Source organism: Podarcis bocagei (assembly GCF_964188305.1).
Source record: "Podarcis bocagei genome assembly, chromosome: 7".
In the NCBI taxonomy this organism is placed as follows: domain Eukaryota; kingdom Metazoa; phylum Chordata; class Lepidosauria; order Squamata; family Lacertidae; genus Podarcis; species Podarcis bocagei.
In genome coordinates this window covers 66,557,741-66,575,334 of record NC_138132.1, presented here as the reverse complement: position 1 = coordinate 66,575,334, position 17,594 = coordinate 66,557,741, and the positions used below count along the sequence as shown (strand labels likewise).

At 48.8% G+C, this 17,594-nt stretch overlaps 1 protein-coding gene across 2 annotated transcripts; it reads right to left on the bottom strand.

Moving 5' to 3' along the window:
• Positions 1–4,399: 4,399 nt before the first annotated feature.
• Positions 4,400–8,638, bottom strand: HES3 (hes family bHLH transcription factor 3). 2 transcript variants are annotated; one of them, XM_081200097.1, is made up of 4 exons: positions 8,578–8,638; positions 7,489–7,584; positions 6,625–6,709; positions 4,400–5,451 (listed from the first exon to the last, which is right to left on the bottom strand). In XM_081200097.1, the coding sequence occupies exons 1-4, from the start codon at positions 8,629–8,631 to the stop codon at positions 5,042–5,044; spliced, it is 645 nt and encodes a 214-aa protein (XP_081056223.1). In that variant the 5' UTR covers positions 8,632–8,638; the 3' UTR covers positions 4,400–5,041. The 2 variants fall into 2 exon arrangements, with proteins under 2 accessions (XP_081056223.1, XP_081056224.1); XM_081200098.1 differs by having other exon boundaries at positions 7,489–7,610; positions 8,578–8,611.
• Positions 8,639–17,594: the final 8,956 nt, after the last annotated feature.

Here is a 17,594-nt window from a genome sequence, read left to right as displayed (position 1 = left end):
CCTGTCTGTTATTTTCTTTGTCTCTAAACCTCACTGGCCTTCTTTTTAGTTACCGGGGGGGGGGGGACCCACCCAAGGGCAAGCCTATCTAATCCAACCTGGTGCCTTCCAGATGTTTTGGACTACAACTCCCATCAACTTCAGCGAGCATGAAGTTGTAGTCCAAAATGGCTTGGGCTCATGGGAGTTGTAGTCCAAAAAAGGAACTCACAGAAATACATAGGAAGTGCATTTTACCGAGTCAGACCATTGGTCCATCTTTGCTTAGTATCATCTACACTGATTGGCAGTGGCTCTTCAGGATTTAAGGCAGGGAGACTCTCCCAACCCTGCCTGGAGCTGTTGGGGATTGAACTTGGAACCTTCTGAATGCAAGGCAGATGCTCTAACATTGAGCTACGGCCCCTCCCCATTCTGGCAGGGGCTGATGGGATTTGTGGTCCAAAACCTCGGTAGGATAGTAGGTTAGTGAATATTGGTCTAATCTAATATCCTGAGGATTTTTAGCTTGGAAAAGAAACCAGGATTGGGGAGTAAGCTACATCTCTTCAAATTACTGAAGGGGGACTAGACAACAGAAGCCAAAACCAGCACAGACCCTCCAAGTGTCCCTATTTTCCAGGGACAGTCTCAGGTTTACAGAAGCCATCTTGGTTTCTGATTTGATCCCAGAATGTCCCACTTTTCCTTAGGATGTCCCTATTTTCTTCAGAGAAATGTTGGAGGGTATGGAGTTAGGCAAGCCCCCCAAGCCAAGGAGATAAGTAACTATCTGAAGGCAACCCTGTATGGGAAAGGTTTGTTTAATGTTTAATTATGTTTTTATATTTGTTGGAAGCTGCCCAGGATGGCTGGAGCAAACCAGTCAGATGGGCAGGGTATAAATAATCAAATTATTACTATTATTATTATTATTGACATCCCTATTTTCATCAGAGTAATGTTGGAGGGTATGCCAGCATGCCAATCTCTTCTTCCATCTAGTGGTCCTATCCTCTTGAACAGCCATCAAAGCTAGTGGCAGTCACCATCTCTGGTGGCAATGAGTTCCAAAACCTAAGAAACCATTTGTGAAACTGCCACAAGGACAGTCTTTGGTTTGTGTCCAGGGAACCAGCCTGCTTGCAGGCCTTGGGCCTGGAGTTTACATTCAGGCAACCCAAATGTTAGTTGCAGGGGGCAGAACATCCAAATGATGCACCCTGGAAGTAAAATTATTATCAAAAATTAAACCGGCCCATTTGCTATCCTGTGATGGTATCCAGCACTAAAAGGTCCCACCTTATCAGATTTTCCCTCCAGTTGGATATTCTGGCGAATACAGTGTGTAAAAATGCCTGCTTGTCTGAATTTACCAATGCAAAGTAGCCCCTCTCTTTTTTTTTAGAATTGGATGTTTTCTTTTTCTTGGACCTGAATTTCATTGAGTCATTCTGGCAGTAAGACCAAAGCTTTATGAGCAAAAAAGCAGCCTGCAGGATCAGGCCAATTGCCCATCTACGGTATTCCAGCACCCTGTTCTCACAGTGGCAGACCAGGTGCCTGAGCGAAAGCAGCAGGCAGGATTTAAGCATGAGAGCACTCTCCCCTCCTGTAATTTCCTTTCCTTTTCTTGACAAGATTTTTCAGGCTCACCTTATCCAAATGTGACCAGGATTGGGATGAGGAGCACAGCTTGCTGCTAAGGTCTCTAAGGTGCTACTGGAGAATTTTTTTTATTTTTTTATATATTTCGACTGAGTCAGACCAACCTACCTGAAGCTTGGTGCTAGTTCTGGTCTTTCCTGCAGGGGCCCAGTGGACTGCTGTCCAATACATTGACCCATTAACCTATGAATGTCCCTCAAGGCTCCCCCATGCTGTTTAAACATCTTCATCAAAGGTGGGGAGCCTGTGGCTCTCCAGATGTTGCTGGACTGCAACTCACAACATCCCTCACCAAGGCTATGCTGGGGCTTCTTGGAGCTTGGAGTCCAACCCCATCTTGTGTAAAATAAACACATTTCCCAATCTCTGGTCCTCTGTCCTTTCCACAGGGTTGTGAAATCTGGTTCCCAGTAGCAGAACGGAAGGAGAGAAGAGTGGGGAGGTTTCAGCAGCTGCTGCTAAGCATGGCTTAGTAGTAGCATTAAGACTGGGGAAACGAAGGAAATGGCTCCTTGATTTTTAATGCGCTTCTCGTTTGGCAAACAGCTGGAATTTTGCATGGAATCACTCCCACCTAGTGGTTGGCAAGGGCATCACAGGCACCCACCCAAATTCCTTGGGTTTGAAGCAGTCATAGAAAGTTGGGGTGTTAATACCCGCCTAACAGAAGCCCAGGGACACGGGTGGTGCTGTGGGTTAAACCACAGAGCCTAGGACTTGCCGATCAGAAGGTCGGCGGTTCGAATCCCCGCGACGGGGTAAGCTCCCATTGCTTGGTACCTGCTCCTGCCAACCTAGCAGTTTGAAAGCATGTCAAAGTGCAAGTAGATAAATAGGTACCGCTCCGGTGGGAAGGTAAACGGCATTTCTGTGAGCTGCTCTGGTTTGCCAGAAGTGGCTTAGTCATGCTGGCCACATGACCCGGAAGCTGTACGCCGGCTCCCTCAGCCAATAAAGCCAGATGAGTGCCGCAACCCCAGAGTCGGCCACGACTGGACCTAATGGTCAGGGGTCCCTTTACCTTAACAGAAGCCCACAAATCTTCCAAAAGGTAAAGCAACCCACTTCCTGGCTGAGCCTAACACCCTTGAGGTTCTTTTGTATGCATGAAGATACAGTCCCTCCCCTGCTATATGAGCTCTTAAGGACCTCGTATGAGTCCTACTAGATCAAGCCAAGGGCCCAATTAGCTCAACAGCATCTGTTCACAGCAGCCAGCCAGATTCTCCAAAGAGAAGCCTCTGAAAGCAGGATGGAAAATGCAACAGCCCCTCTGAGTCAAATGAACCTTAATGGCTTCAGGTGCTGACTGAATGACCCAGTTAATCAGCAACCATCTCCAAGTGCCCTTTGTAAATCCCCCTCAATCTTAACCGTAATTAGCACCTCATATAAAAAAAGCCCCACAGGGAGCCTCAAATGGTTAAGGGAAGGTTTCTCCTCTTCCTTTATTTTTGGCACTCAGGAATAAGCTTGATTCTCCCATGATTCAGGCTGCTGTGACAGACAAGGAATTAACTCCAACTCCTGGCCGTTTCAATGAGGCCATTTCAACACGTTCCACAGCAATTGTAGGTGGGTTTCTTCCTTCCCCTAGAATAAGGATTGGGGACAATTGTGCAGGCTGGGGATTGCTCTCTTCCTCATCAATGTAAGGTGAAGGAAGGATGGGGGAGAAAATGATAGGATTGCACTCTGGGTACTGCAACTGATCCCAAGTATGCATAGTTTGCAAAAGGCCTTAAACTCTATGGTGTCTATTCACAGGGGGAACTGTGAGCTCCTTTGCATTTTATAGGCACTGGCCACAGGCTGAGAAGTAGCTAGAAATCACACATTAGCTTTAGAAAGTGCAAAGAAGAAAACCCTAGAATGGTGACTCATGCAGAGTTGCAACAAGCGCCCTTCTCTCTGGGGCTGGGTTCGCAGAGCCTTGATGGATCATGCCCATCTAGTCCGGCATCCTGTTTTCACAGTGGCCAAGGAGGTCCATAAGCAAGACTTGAGCGCAACAGGCGCTTTCTCCCCACTTGGGCTCCCCAGCAACTCGTATCTGGGATGCTGCCTCTGACATGGGAGCTAATGATAGCCTGGTCCTCCATTGAAAACCACCCAAGTTGGGGGCTGTCACTACATCTCACAGGTGGCAGAGTCCAAGCAGTGACCTAGACTGGAGGTTGAGGGATGCACCAGGAGCCGATTCTAGCCTTCTGAATTGTGGAAAAGAGGAGACCCACACCAAGTTTGGGGTAAGGCAATTTTTTATTTTTATTATTAAAGTTATTACATTGTTTTAGAGTAACTGTACACTAGTTTTATTAAGAAACAGTTTAAAAAAGAAACAGGAGTTATTGATATAAAAGTCAACGTCGTAAAAGCTACATTTTCCTTCCTCTGAGGGGAAATGCACAGAACTACAGAAAAGGAGGTGGGCCTGATCCTGTGCAAAGGTTGCCACCTTTTTTAAAAAAAACAACTAGCTCCAACGGGCCCTTATCTGGCAGCAATGCTGCTTTCATGTAAACGTGTCCCTTGCTGAATCCTGTGACTGCTTAGGGCATAAGAATAATAGAATAATAATACCACAGTAGAGTTGGAAGGGACCCCAAGGGTAATTTAATCCAGCCCTAGTTGTTCTGTTTTCACCACCACCACCAACTCCCCTCCACAACTGGCAATTTCATACTGCCCTGTTCATCCCTCCCAATTTTCCTGACTCCCCCCCCAAAAAATTGAAAACGGGGTTATGTAGGGGGCTATGTGCCTTTAACAGCTTTGCAATGGGCAGGAATCCAACAGGTGAAGCCTCCTCTCTTCTACTGCCTGTCTGTCCCTGGTGAAAACGTTTTTTTCTGACAGGTTTTGTTTTTCTTGCGTTGCCTCCCCGCCCAATTTTAATACAAAATAGGGGCACAGGGCTAGGAAGGATTTTTAAAGCGTCAGAATCTGGTGCCCAACACAGAATGGGGGCTCAGTTCAGACAGGACCAGGTCGTCATTGAAACTAAACGCTTGGTTCAGTTGGAACTCGGACTCTGGGCCTTTGAGGTCTGGATAGGAACCACCCAGCTTACGCATTTTAAGGAAGAGCAAAGTATCCCTTGTGGGTCCACAGCGTTCATGGAACTCGAGAAATAGTCTCTCCGCCAGTCTTCAAAGGCCCCCTCCCAGCCCCTCAAGCAAACCGTGGTGCCTACAGCGTTCTAGGACGAGTGCCACACACGGAGCCCATGCGTGTTTCCTCGGGAGCAAGCGCCATGGAGATCAGTGGGGTTTACTCTCATGTAAATCTACATAGCATGGCAAGTCCCAACCTAGCGCGCAGGCGGAGGCCGAAAAGGAGACGCAGCACCAGAGCGCACGGCGAGAGCGCACGGCCAGGGCGCACCGGTTTCTTACCAAGGCCGCCACAGCTCTTGGCTCCGCTCAGGAAGCGCCTGCCCGCTCTGGCCCCGATCGCTCCCCGCCTGGTTGCGGCCTCCCACCGCGGGGAAGGAGGCCTCGCACCCTCGGCTCTTCAGCGGCCTCGCTTTCCTGAGAGTCGTCGTCGTCGTCGGCCCCCCGGGGCAGCCCAGCGCGGCCAGCCGGGCTTTGGGGGGCGCCGCCTGCGGGTCGCTGTCCGTGGTGCTGAAGACGCCTCCGGCAGCGGCCATGGGCAGAACTCGGGCGAGCTGGTGCAGGAGCTGGAAGGAAGAGGAGCAGGAAGCTTCGCTGGCCGCTTCGGAGCGCAGCAGGAACTGGCGCACTCCTTGCAGGCAACTCCGAAAACCGGCCTGGTAATCGGCGCTCTTGGTCAGCGGCACCCCTGGAGGAGGAAAGAAGTCGGGAAGTCGGAGGGAGACTGGGCCGCTTACGCTCCCAGTCCCACTCGCGCTCCAGGAGTCAAGATAGGGGAGATGACCACTCTTTAAGGCTTAAGCCAGTGGCTCGCAAACTTTTTCAGGCTACCGCCCTCTTGGTTCCATAAACTCACCCGCATTGTCCCCTACTCTATACAAAGCATTATTCAGAATATCTGTTTGCACGGCCCACTGAGGAAGAATAAAATTCAGAACAGGAGCAATTAATTGTGCATTGATTCAAAATCAAATTAAAACTAATTGGTTTCGTTAATTCAACAAAATTAATTAGCTAGATCCAGCTTTCCAAAGTCTGGTAGTATTTTACATTTCCAGTGCTGCCACCTCACTCCCTTGCCCCTGCCCCCCAGTTAATCCCACTGTCCCATAGAGAGTGTTCTTGCCCACTTTGGGAACCACTAGAGGTTAATTATCAGAAGCTGCTCTTGGCAGAGGCAGTGAAGGTTCACCTGGGGCCCTTCAGACGTCTCTGGACTTCAACTCCCAGTAGCCTCAGGCTAACAGCCAAGAATGATGGGAGTTGTACCCCAATAACACCTGGTCGCTATTAATTTGTGTCCTGCAAGAGTCGATTGTGTAAAAACACTCTGCTAGGACTCCAGCTGATCTTCCTTTTTTATTTTTGCTCAGAACTGTGATGGTCTGATGATCAGTTACAATTTGCTAGCACTAGTAGTGTTTGGTCAATTAGTCGGTTAATCAACTGCAGTACGTTTTGTTTTGTTTTAATGAAAATGTGTCCTTGAATGATCAGTCAGCAGACTTTTAAAAACAAAAAACAACATTTTTTAAATTTATTTTAAAAAATATGGCTACTAACTGTGAACAGCAAGCGGCATCTCTGCCTCTGTGTGGGCAGAAAGAGAATGCCTCTTCTGAAACTATGGCTTCTTTGATACATCATTCTAGAAACCCAAGGGACAGTGCAACCCTGTGCATGTCTACTTAGGAGTAGGCTCCATTGAGCTCAAGGGGGCTTAGACCCAAGTGTGTGTAGCATTATAGCTGAAGCAATCCATCTTTTTTGAGGTGTTGCTTTCCCCTATGTCAATCAGCTAAAATGTTAATCTACCAATGCTTCCTTAATTGGGTTCCATGGTTCCATTTGGGTGGCTTACCTTGGTGGGCCAAGGGCTGTAGGCTCTTCATGTACTTTACGCTCAGCTCCAGGATGTCTGCCTTCTCCAGCTTGCGTTTCCGGATCTGCAATTTCCCCACCAAACCAAAGAAAGCCAAGGGGTTACTGGGGTCATTTCTTCCTGCCCTGCCCTTAGTGAATGACTTCCCCCCATAACCCTGTTGGCTTCTCTCTCAGCTAGGTCGAAGGATGGAAGTAACTTATTTATTGCATTTCTATCCCATGTCCACTCATTTAATCCCCACAGCAGCCTTGCGAGGTGGGTTAAACTGAGAGCCAGTGGCTAGCCCCCAAGGTCACCCAAGTAGATTTTCCATGGCTGAGTGGGGCTTTTGAACTCTACACTTCAGGGGGATGAGATGGACCCCTATTTCAACGTTGCTGGTTCTAAAGCAAGGGTACTGGAGTCTCACCACCTGTCCCCTGATGTACCAAGCGCCTCCCTTCTTCCATACTCCACTCCCACCCCATCCTGCACTTATGAATATCAGAGTCCGCCCTATACTAAACCAGACTATTGATGCATCTAGTGTGTTATTGTCCTCACTGACTAGCAGTGGCTCTCCAGGGTTTCAGGCAGGAGACATCCCCAGTCCTACCATTGGGGATTAAAACTGGGACCTTCTGCATGCCAAGCAAGTGCTCCACCACTGAGCTGCTCCGTTCTTCAAACACTGGTGTGATGAAAAAGGTAAAAAGACGGAGAGGGTGAAGAGGAGAAGGGGGTCCTTTATGCTCCTGCCTCTGTCATTTTCAAAGTAAAATGTAACCCGCTTCCATGGAGATAAACTGGCTCCCTGACTCTCCCTCTCTCCTGGAAATGCAAGGGAAGTGGGAGGCTCACCTGGTGGGAGTAGTTCTTTTCCAGCAAAGCTTTGAGTTGCTCTAGGGAGAGGTTGATGCGAGCTCGTCTCCTCTTCTCCATGAGGGGTTTGGAGACCTGAGAAAATGCACAGGGGGGGGAATCTATTTATTTATTTATTTATTTTATTACATTTCAGTCCCACTCCCCCCCCTCCAAGGAGCTCAAGGTGGCATGCACAGTTCTCCCCCTCCTAATTTAATCCCAACGACAACAACAACCCTGTGAGGTAGGTTAGGCTGAGAGGCAGGGACTGATTCTCAAGCTTCATGGAAGGAGAGGAAATTAGAACACTTAGAAGTCCAACACTCTGACCATTACACCGCACTGCCTTTCAGGTATCAGCCAGGCTTAACTCTGGAACTTAAACCACATTATATCACATAATACCATATTATTACATATTCATTCGTTGCTTACTACAATTTTTTTGTCTCAAATGCAATTTTTTTTAAAAGGTATACAACTTCTGAAGCAAGAAGAGATGAAGAGACTCCTGAGTGCACACAGAGTGCATTCTTTCCACCACAGAATAAAGACATAGGTGGTGCGGGGGGGGGGGCGGCAGAGGGGCAAGCACTCCCCACAAAGAATCTCACTCTCACCACTTGTCTGCCTCCTGTGGCTGGACTTCTGCCATTAACAGAGACTGTTAATTATCTTTCAGAGATGTTAATATGTGGGGCACAACACAACTTGCCCACATAGAAACAAACTTTCCCCCTTCTGTGCCCCCCCCCATATTTTTTGCTGGTGCCCCTACTGCCTACAGAGAGTTGCCAGGCACCTGGAGATTGTGGGTGGGTGGGGAAGAGCTTTCAGGTCAGAAGAATCTTTTTTTGTTTAGATATTGACTACTGGCTTTTTGCAGTTTCTCCCTGTATAAGCTCAGGGGAATCTCCAACTATTCCTGGCATTGGAAACAGGTGCCATGCTGATCTTGGGAACACATTAACCCCTGGGCAAAAACATATGGCAAAGGGACCCTTTTCTCCTTCCACCCTGGGGAGGGAGGGCAGGTAGGCTGCCCCCTGTCCTTTTGCTCCCATCTGTAGCATCAGACCCACCAACCTTGCGGAAGGAATTGAGCGCCCTCCTCTCTTGCAGTCTGTGGTCCGTACCCATCCTGCATCCTCTGCCCTCCCTGCACCAAGGAGGTGGCATTTTATCTCCGGAGTCGTTTTTCCATTTCAATGGGTCCATTCAGGCTGGGGAACCTCCCCCGCAAAGGGGAGGGAAGTGGTGGAGGGTGGAGGAGAGGGTAGCGGCTTGCAGAGAGATGGAGGGCGGGATACAGGCATTTGGATCTGCCTGCATCAAACGGCTTTCAGGTCCCGCTTTAAGGACAGATTTGTTATCATGCGCTTTGCCTACTTAGAAACATCCAGGCCTTTGGGGAGAGGAAGAGGGGCTTGGTGGTGGAAGGCAGCAACACCCACCCCACGCCCCTGGTGAATTGTTCCTCATTGTAATGTCCCTCGAGCATGTACAAAGCGCTTTCCCATTTCTACACAGCCTACAAACAAGCTAGGATCAGGAGGGAAGCCGAAAGGGACCCCAGAACCTCTTTGTTGATCAGTTAAGCACTTGCTTAACCCCAGGGACGACTGCTTTAAAGGCTCAAGTGGGGACTGTTTTGTCTCCTGTAAAAACGTCCAGGCCAAATAATTGTGAGTTGATTATGGCACTTGGATCCTGGCGCTTGCTTAATCCAAATGCAGTGGTACCTCGGGTTAAGTACTTAATTCGTTCCGGAGGTCCGTACTTAACCTGAAATTGTTCTTAGCCTGAAGCACCACTTTAGCTAATGGGGCCTCCCGCTGCCGCCGTGCCGCTGCTGCACGATTTCTGTTCTCATCCTGAAGCAAAGTTCTTAACCTGAAGCACTATTTCTGGGTTAGCAGAGTCTGTAACCTGAAGCGTATGTAACCTGAGGTACCACTGTACACTGGAGGTTGGGGGACAAATCCTAGGCAAAGCAGCCAATCAACAGCTGAATCAGACTTCAGCCCTAAGCGCAGCCCGTTTATAACTCATGACCTGAAATATAGGATTGCGTTGTAAGTCGCCAAATGTTGGCTTGAGGGTTGTATGCTCCCTTCCCATTCTCATCCCAGCCCTTCCTCCTCCTGGTGCTGTGATTCGAGGAGTCTCAGACAAGGACGTGGGAGAGACCAGTGTTCGAATCCTCTCTCGGCCCCGAAGCTCACTGGATGACCTTGGCTTGGCCACAGCCTCTGGGTCTCTAACCTACCTTACAGGGTTGTTGTAAGGCTGAAATGGAGAGCCACGCGCAGTGCCTCGATAAAAGAAATGTTTAGGCTCCCTTGCAGTTGAAGAGCCAGGATCCAAAGCCCTTCCTCTCAGGGGGGTCTCCCTGAGTGGCCATCCATCCGCACATTTCATGCTGGGGACGAAGGAGGAGAGCTGGACAATGTAGCAATTTTCTGCCTTTTTGTGACTGTAAAAGAGCGTAGCCGCTCTCGCTGAGCTCCGCCTGGACATGTGTCCCATTAAAGCATGGCAGCGAGGATGCAAGGGGGGGGGGGCGGGCAAACCGCTTGCTGTTAAGTGGTCGGGAATGCTCCACTGTCCCCTGTCCTCCTTTCTCATCCCAGGGAACCCCCCAGGGGACAGGACTCTGCTCAACTCCCTCTATAGCTGCAAGGAAGACGTAGCTCAGTGGCAGGGCACTTGTCTTGCATGCAGAAGGCCGCAGGTTCAATTCCCCACAGGGTCTACAGGTGGAGCTGGGGAAAGACTCCCTGTTTGAAATATTGGAGAGCTGCTTCCAAGTCCGTGTAGACGCTACTGAGCCAGATGGAACACAGCAGTCCGACTCCATATATGGCAGCTTCCTATGTTCCTGCAGCGTTTTCTACACTTCCTTGCTTTTGCTGGTGCTTAAGACACCCCTGCAAGGTAGGCCAGTAAGGGTGACAGTACCCCAAGTCGTAAGTGGTTACCTGAGATGTGGTCATTTGCCAAAGACCACCTCAGGGCTTTGTGGCAGAAGCAAGACGAAACAGAGGGCTTCCAGACTCACAGCACAGCCCTCTTTCTTCCCATCACACCCCACACTTTCTTCCCTGGGGTCGGGGATTGGCATCAGAGCTGCTTCTTTGTGCCAGGGCTGAGCCACAGGAGACATGACGTGTGCCTCTGAGCATGTGCAGAGTGCTTTCACTCAGGCCTTAGTATAGAGGATGCTAACTAAAGATAGATTTTCCATGTTGACTGGCAGTCTACCTTTGAAGCAACAAATACTTGGGTGTGGGATGAACTAGAGGGGAAGGCGGATCTCTTAATGTCCTGCTTGTGTGTTTTTCCAGAGACACCTTGTCTTACACGGTGAGGAAGTGTGACTTTTGGGTCTGATCCAGCAGTGCTTTCCTTGCATGTCATTTGTTTATTTAGGCATTAATAGTTGTACTGAAGTTTTCTGTACATTAAATAGTGGGAGGATTTTCATTCTTTGCTTTTGCAAGAGAGCATAACTGAGCCAAGAGGTTTAGAATGGGTGACTAACAGCCAGGGAAGGAGGACAAAATTGCAGAGCACCTCTCATTCTTCTAGCGATGCAATTCACGAAATCAATTTCTTGCAAAGCTGGGAAGCTGTGTACGTTTGGAATAATCCCCCTCCCCTTTTTACAGTACTGCTATATTTTGGACATTGCTTGATGTTTTCTCTTATCTGTATAATTACTAGGTTCTTAATCCCAAGAAGAATAAGAAAGAAGATCGAAAGAAGATACACTTTCCTAGGCAGGCTTTGATGATCTCGGGGTTCCTTGCCCCTGGACCTTGTGACTGCATTTTTTTTTGGGGGGGGGGGAGGCTGGGTTGTTTCCCTGCCTCCAAAGTGCACATGGGAAATGAGCTTGGCTGGGGAGGGGGGAGGCGTGGCCCTAATTCTCCTCGCCCCAGGCCTGCCCCATGAAGCCTGAGTCTCCTGTTGAGGAACCCATTCACTGCCACCGCCTCCATAATAGGCGATTCGCTTTGGTGCCTCAGACAAAAACCCCAGATGTTGCCAGGCGCGGCCTGGCGGTGGGAGCCGGGCTGCTGGTGGTGGTGGTTTGGTGGGGAAAACAGATGAGGAGAATGCCAATGACTATCCAACCCGCGCATGTTTGCCCCCACCCCAGCTAAGGCAGGCATGCTTGCTCTGAAATTGTAAATGGAAGCCAGCTTGGCTGGAGGTGGGGGCCTCCTGGCCATTGGATGGCCCAGAGGTGGCCAAAGGAAGTCTCCCCCCTGCCTGTAATTTGTCCTCCCTCCCTTCCAGTTTCTTAAGGATACTGTCTGCTAACCACACACACTACAGTTGGAAGTGGGGGGGGGGTGTCACAAGGAATAAGAGAGCTTTTATTGCATTGCCTGCAATCTGGCTGAACAATGTCAGCAAGTGGGACCCTCCAAGCCAGGCTAAAGGGCCTCCCAGTTCCTTATTCAGCCCCCGAGATGTGTTGAAACAAACAAAAGTCTGGTGGTCTTTAGAAAGACTTAACTCGTTTTATTATGGCGTGAGCTGAGGTCTGCTGGTGTCCCAGTTCCTTCTTCCTGGCTCCCAGTTCCACAATGAGCACTCAAAGTACATGATAGCCTGAACTGGAGGGGGCACAACTCTGGACCCCCCAACATTGAGAAATGCCCCCAAATCATAGGTCTGCCTGACCGGGAGTTTGTTCCTTCTTCTGATGCACTTGGTCCAAAGCTTCCAAACAGGGATCTGGATGTTTTGCACCCCAAAATAATTATGGTGTCAATCCAAACCACGCACTCCTATGACGAGGAGGTTGTCCCTGTGAGGAAGTCCTGGCGTCCTCTCCATCCCAAAGCTGATTTCCCCTTTCCCCTCAAAAAATAACCCAACCTCACTCTCAAAGCTGACATCTGTTCTATGATAAAAGTGACCAATATGGCCCTCTCCAGATGTTCTGAAACAGAGAAAGAACATGCCTTAGTGTGCAGACTTTTAGGAAAGCCCAAAGGAGTCTTTGGAGAGATTTGGCTAATTCTTTCTGCTCCAAAAGTATTTACATTTGACAGTGAGAGTAGCACAGCAGCTGAAAGGTGGATCTAGAATCTGGGCAGTCCTGGATTCAAATATGATCTCGGCCACAAGCTTGCTAGGGTTGCCTTTTTATACTCAAAGGATGGGGAACCTGAGGCCCTCTCTATCAACATTTCCCAAACTTGGATCTCCTGTTATTTTTGGACTACAACTCCCATCATCCCTAGCTAGCAGGACCAGTGGTCAGGGATGATGGGAACTGTAATCCAAAAACAGCTGGAGACACAAGTTTGAGAAACACTGCTCTAGATGTTGCTCAACTCCAGCTCCCATCATCCCTGGCTATTCACCATGCTGGCTGGGGCTTATGGGAGTTGGAGTCCAGCAACACCTGGGGGCATGGGGAGAGGTTCCCAACCCCTGCTGTATCCACTTTCCTGAAAACATCTCAAAGTTAATTCTGAGTAGACAGGCAGAACAGAAGATTGTTCGACTAGCAGTCTTAAGCACACCACTCTCAGCTTCCGTCGGCAACAGAGAGATAATACACACATGCAAATATATCCACCTCCGTAATCCTCAGAACAGCCCTGTAAGGTGTTGACACCTCTGCCTGCCAAGGTGTTCTGTGTTACTCAGAAGCTTGCAGATTCCTCCATCAACAGAAACTGGCACAGTGCAGTTAAAACACCAAGTGACACAGGGAATCCGTCTCAGATCAAGTCACAGAGAGGGTGGGGGATGAGGACAGACAAGTAGCTAGCTAGAAACCTCATTAGATGATCCTCAGGGTCCTTTCCAACTCTATGATTCTATGTGAGGCTACCTTTGAAGGTGACCCGGAAACTGCAACTAATCCAGAATGCGGCAGCTAGACTGGTTACTGGGAGCGGCTGCCAAGACCACATAACACCAGTCTTGAAAGACCTACATTGGCTCCCAGTACGTTTCCAAGCACAATTCAAAGTGTTGGTGCTGACCTTTAAAGCCCTAAACAGCCTCGGCCCAGTATATCTGAAGGAGTATCTCCACCCCCATCGTTCTACCCGGACACTGAGGTCCAGCGCCGAGGGCCTTCTGGCGGTTCCCTCACTGCAAGAAGCCAAGTTACAGGGAACCAGACACAGGGCCTTCTTGGTAGTGGCACCCGCCCTGTGGAACGCCTTCCCACCAGATATCAAAGAGAACAACAACTATCAGACTTTTAGAAGACATCTGAAGGCAGCCCTGTTTAGGGAAGCTTTTAATGTTTGATCCATTACTGTATTTTAATATTGTGTTGGAAGCCGCCCAGAGTGGCTGGGACAACCCAGCCAGATGGGCAGGGTATCAATAATATATATATATATATATATATATATATATATATATATATATATATATGAATGAAGAGCCCTTCTGTGTCAGGCCACAGCCCCCACAAGGATCTTGCTTGGCATCCTTGTCTCACAGTGGCTAACCTGACTCTTGCGGGAAAACTTGGAAGCAGGATCTGAGTACAAGAGCACCGTCCCTTCCTGTGGCTTCCAAAACTGGCATTCAGAAGCATTTACCACCTCCATCCCTGGAGGGATAGCGTAGTCATCTTGGCTAGTAGCCATTGATAGCTTTCTCCAATTTATAAGCTCCCCTCCGAGGCTAGGGCTGTTTCTCCAAGACCACTCTGCCTCATACCCTCTTTGGGGGTTTTATTTGGGGGGGTGAGTGGGCAGCAAACTCTTCATCCTACTTGTCCAGATGGGCCTTGAAGTTTTAGGAGGAACCCTGTTTTTCTCTGTCCTGGAGCAGGATGAGGATCAGGAAGAAGGCAAGCCCCCCCCCAAAACCCCTCTCCACCCAGAGTCTCCCTGCTTGCTCTGTGTTGTCCAGAGTCAGCCTGTGCCTGGGGAGATTTTTTGGGGGGGGGGATTAGATGAGGCTTGTCTGTGTTCCTCCAAACAGATGGGGGGGGGACTTCTCTCCCACCCGCCCTGGTAGCCTGTCTGCCCCTTTCATGGGGGAATATTGATGTGTTCTCAGGAAGGACAGCATCTTACACCGTGGAAAATCGTGGCCCGCCCCACAGTCTTTCAGTGTTGTGAGTTGATACCCCCCCCCCCCAAATAGCCAGGCACTCTGCTGGGAGGGGGACTTGGTTTCAACCCTCCTTGCACAGACGTCCTCTTGGAGGGTCTTGGCTAAAGAGTAGGAGGGAGGCAGTTGGTGTATTGTATAAAGGGCCTGTGAACTAGAAAGCAAATGTGGGGTGAAGTGGGGTGGAGAGGATGGTTATTCAGCCCCCCCCCCCGCTGCTCAATTGCTGCAAAGACTGAAGGCTGGTGAGGGGGGCAGGCTGAAGCAGCTTAGGGTAGGATCCCATAGAATACCCCTTGCGGCATCCCCTCCCTAAATCCGAGGCGTACCCTGGTGGGTGCATCTGTGCCCCCAAACTGCCTTGTTATCAAATCTGTTAAGTCTGATTTCTTTGATCCGAGACGGGTTTGCCTAAAATAAGAAGGGAGACACAAAATAAAAAGGGGGAGAAGGGTTAACATTTAGCGGAAAACCCCAGGATGGTCTAGGTACAGAGTAAAATGAGAAATCGTTTCAGCTCTTTTTGCTGGAAGCAGAGTAAACTGCCTTACACTGAGCCAGATTCTTGGCTGATATAGCTCAATGTTGCCCACACTGACTGGCAGCAAGGGCTCTTCAGGCTTTCAGGCAAGGGTCTCTCCGAGGCTTACAGGGAGCTGCTGTTGGGGATGAAACCTGGGACCTTCTGCATTCCAAGCAGGTGTTCTGCTGCTGAGCCGAGGCCCTTCCTACTCCTGCCTTGCTTGTAATATTCACACCTGTGCAGAATCTTACCATCCTAATGACGAACAGCAATAATAGAAGCACCCACACGACTGCTGCTGAACGCAACATATACATTGAACGTTAAACTCGTACATGCAACACGACGCAATGTGGGTCACGCGACGGCTTTAGTTGTTATGCATGCGGGGTTTGCTTCCGAAAACGTACAAACGCAGACGAGGCTGTGTTGGCACATATAGGCAAAGGGCAGGTGCGGATGTCCGTAGGCAGTTGGAAATACAGTGGTACCTCAGGTTAAGAACTTAATTCGTTCCGGAGGTCCGTTCTTAACCTGAAACTGTTCTTAACCTGAAGCCCCACTTTAGCTAATGGGGCCTCCTGCTGCTGCTGCCGCCGCGCAGCCGGAACACAATTTCTGTTCTCATCCTGAAGCAAAGTTCTTAACCCGAGGTACTATTTCTGGGTTAGCGGAGTCTGTAACCTGAAGCGTCTGTAACCCGAGGTACCACTGTACTCACTTTGTGGCACAAGTTTACAAGCTGTCCTTCATAATTGTGCGTGCGTTGAGCTTGAAATATTGTTAAGAATGGCATAAAACGGATGTCAAATAGACGGGGCCCCAGGGATTTTGTACTGGTTTTCTCCACCCTCTGTGGTCCTGGAGATACGCATGTGTGAACATGGCCAAGGAACCTTTGCATTGCAGGGGGGTTGGCCTAGATGAGCTCTGGGGTGCCTCCCGACTCTACGATTCTATGAGACCGCATGTGCTGGGTTGGTGGGCGGAGGTGCCCGGCTGAAAAGGACAGCAGGGTGAGGCTTAGCCAGCGCCTGCCTTTGTCAGGGACACCTCCTGCCTCTCTGGGAGCAATTTGTTAACTAATGATCTGTTTCCTTGCCATAAAGCCCCCATGGTTTTCCCTCCCCCCCCCAAGAAAAAAAGCTTTCTCAAAAGGGATCTTCTATTAGCAACCCAATAAGCCTTGTTATGTTGATGCCCAGCCAAAGGACCCAAAGCCCACTTGGTGGAGCTGTGGAGGGTAATTAAACAGGAGGCTGCAAAGCTGGTCTTTTATTAACCAGCCCCAGGCTCTCCTGCCTCACTTTTGGCATTGGGTGGGGTGAAAAGAAGAGAGTCGTGCGCTCCCTTTTTCTAAACGGAATGGGGTCTAACCAGGGCCACAGGAGAAGGAATGGTTCCAAAGGCAACATCAGGCAGAACTCTCCTAGGATTGTAGAATCTCAAGAGTCATCTCATCCAAATCCTTTATAATGCAGGAATCACAGCTAAAGCATCCCTGACAGATGGCCACCCAACCTTTGATTATTATTATTTTTTTAAATTTATTAAAGATTTTATTGATTTACAAAAGTACATCCCTTGTCTCTTCTTTCAAGTTTTACAGTCTTTTCTACAGATCTGTTACATTTGCTATGAGACTTTAGTGCTGAGTACAGTATAAGGTCGGGAAAAAGAAGGGTGGCAGCGGCAAATTTTATATATTTTTTGCTGTGTACTTGTGGGGGTTTTGTGTCAGCGTCCACTACATAGGTTCTCTTTCTATTCGCTTGTTACATTTCCTTGGTTGGGGGCCCAGGGTATGGTTGGTTGTCTGTGTTTGGCTGCAATGGGGTTTGTTTGCATTTGTGAGTGGGGTGGGGGGAGTCTTGTTGGGTCAAGTAAGCCAGATTGATTTGTATGCTGTTGGTGGGTTCTTGTTGTTGCCTTGTTGGGCTGTGTATCTGATAAAGGGGAGCCGTACTGGAGTGAAGGCGCCTTCTTCTATTTGCCCCTCGTGTCAGTCTAAGTTTATTGGTTAGCTTTTCTAGCAAGGCTGCAGAACGGCTCAGATAGTTCTTCCTAATATTTAGTTGGAATCTCTTCCCTTACAATTTGAATTCACTGGTATAAGTAAACCTGCTTTATGCAACTTTGGATGCCCTTAAAATTCAGCAAGGTGGGCCAGATGATGGAAGAGGGCTGGGCATGTTAAACAAGGTTGGAGATAGATATAGATATAGATATAGATATAGATATAGATATAGATATAGATATAGATATAGATATAGATATAGATATAGATATAGATATAGATATAGATATAGATGATAGATAGATAGATTAGATAGATAGATAGATAGATAGATAGATAGATAGATAGATAGATATAGATAGATATCCTGACCTGGCCTGCAGCACAATCTGTTGCTAATTATCTTCACGGGTGCACAGAGAAGCAGGAGGCTGTAAATAAGTTGGCAAGCTTAAG

Bases quoted from the DNA above. Each gene is read 5' to 3' on its own strand.
- HES3 (XM_081200097.1), bottom strand. From the start codon at position 8,631: ATGGGTACGGACCACAGACTGCAAGAGAGGAGGGCGCTCAATTCCTTC. The intron at 7,585-8,577 runs GTTGGTGGGTCT...GCATTTTCTCAG, and splicing joins CGCTCAATTCCTTCCGCAAG to GTCTCCAAACCCCTCATGGA. The intron at 6,710-7,488 runs GTGAGCCTCCCA...GGGAAATTGCAG, and splicing joins AAAAGAACTACTCCCACCAG to ATCCGGAAACGCAAGCTGGA.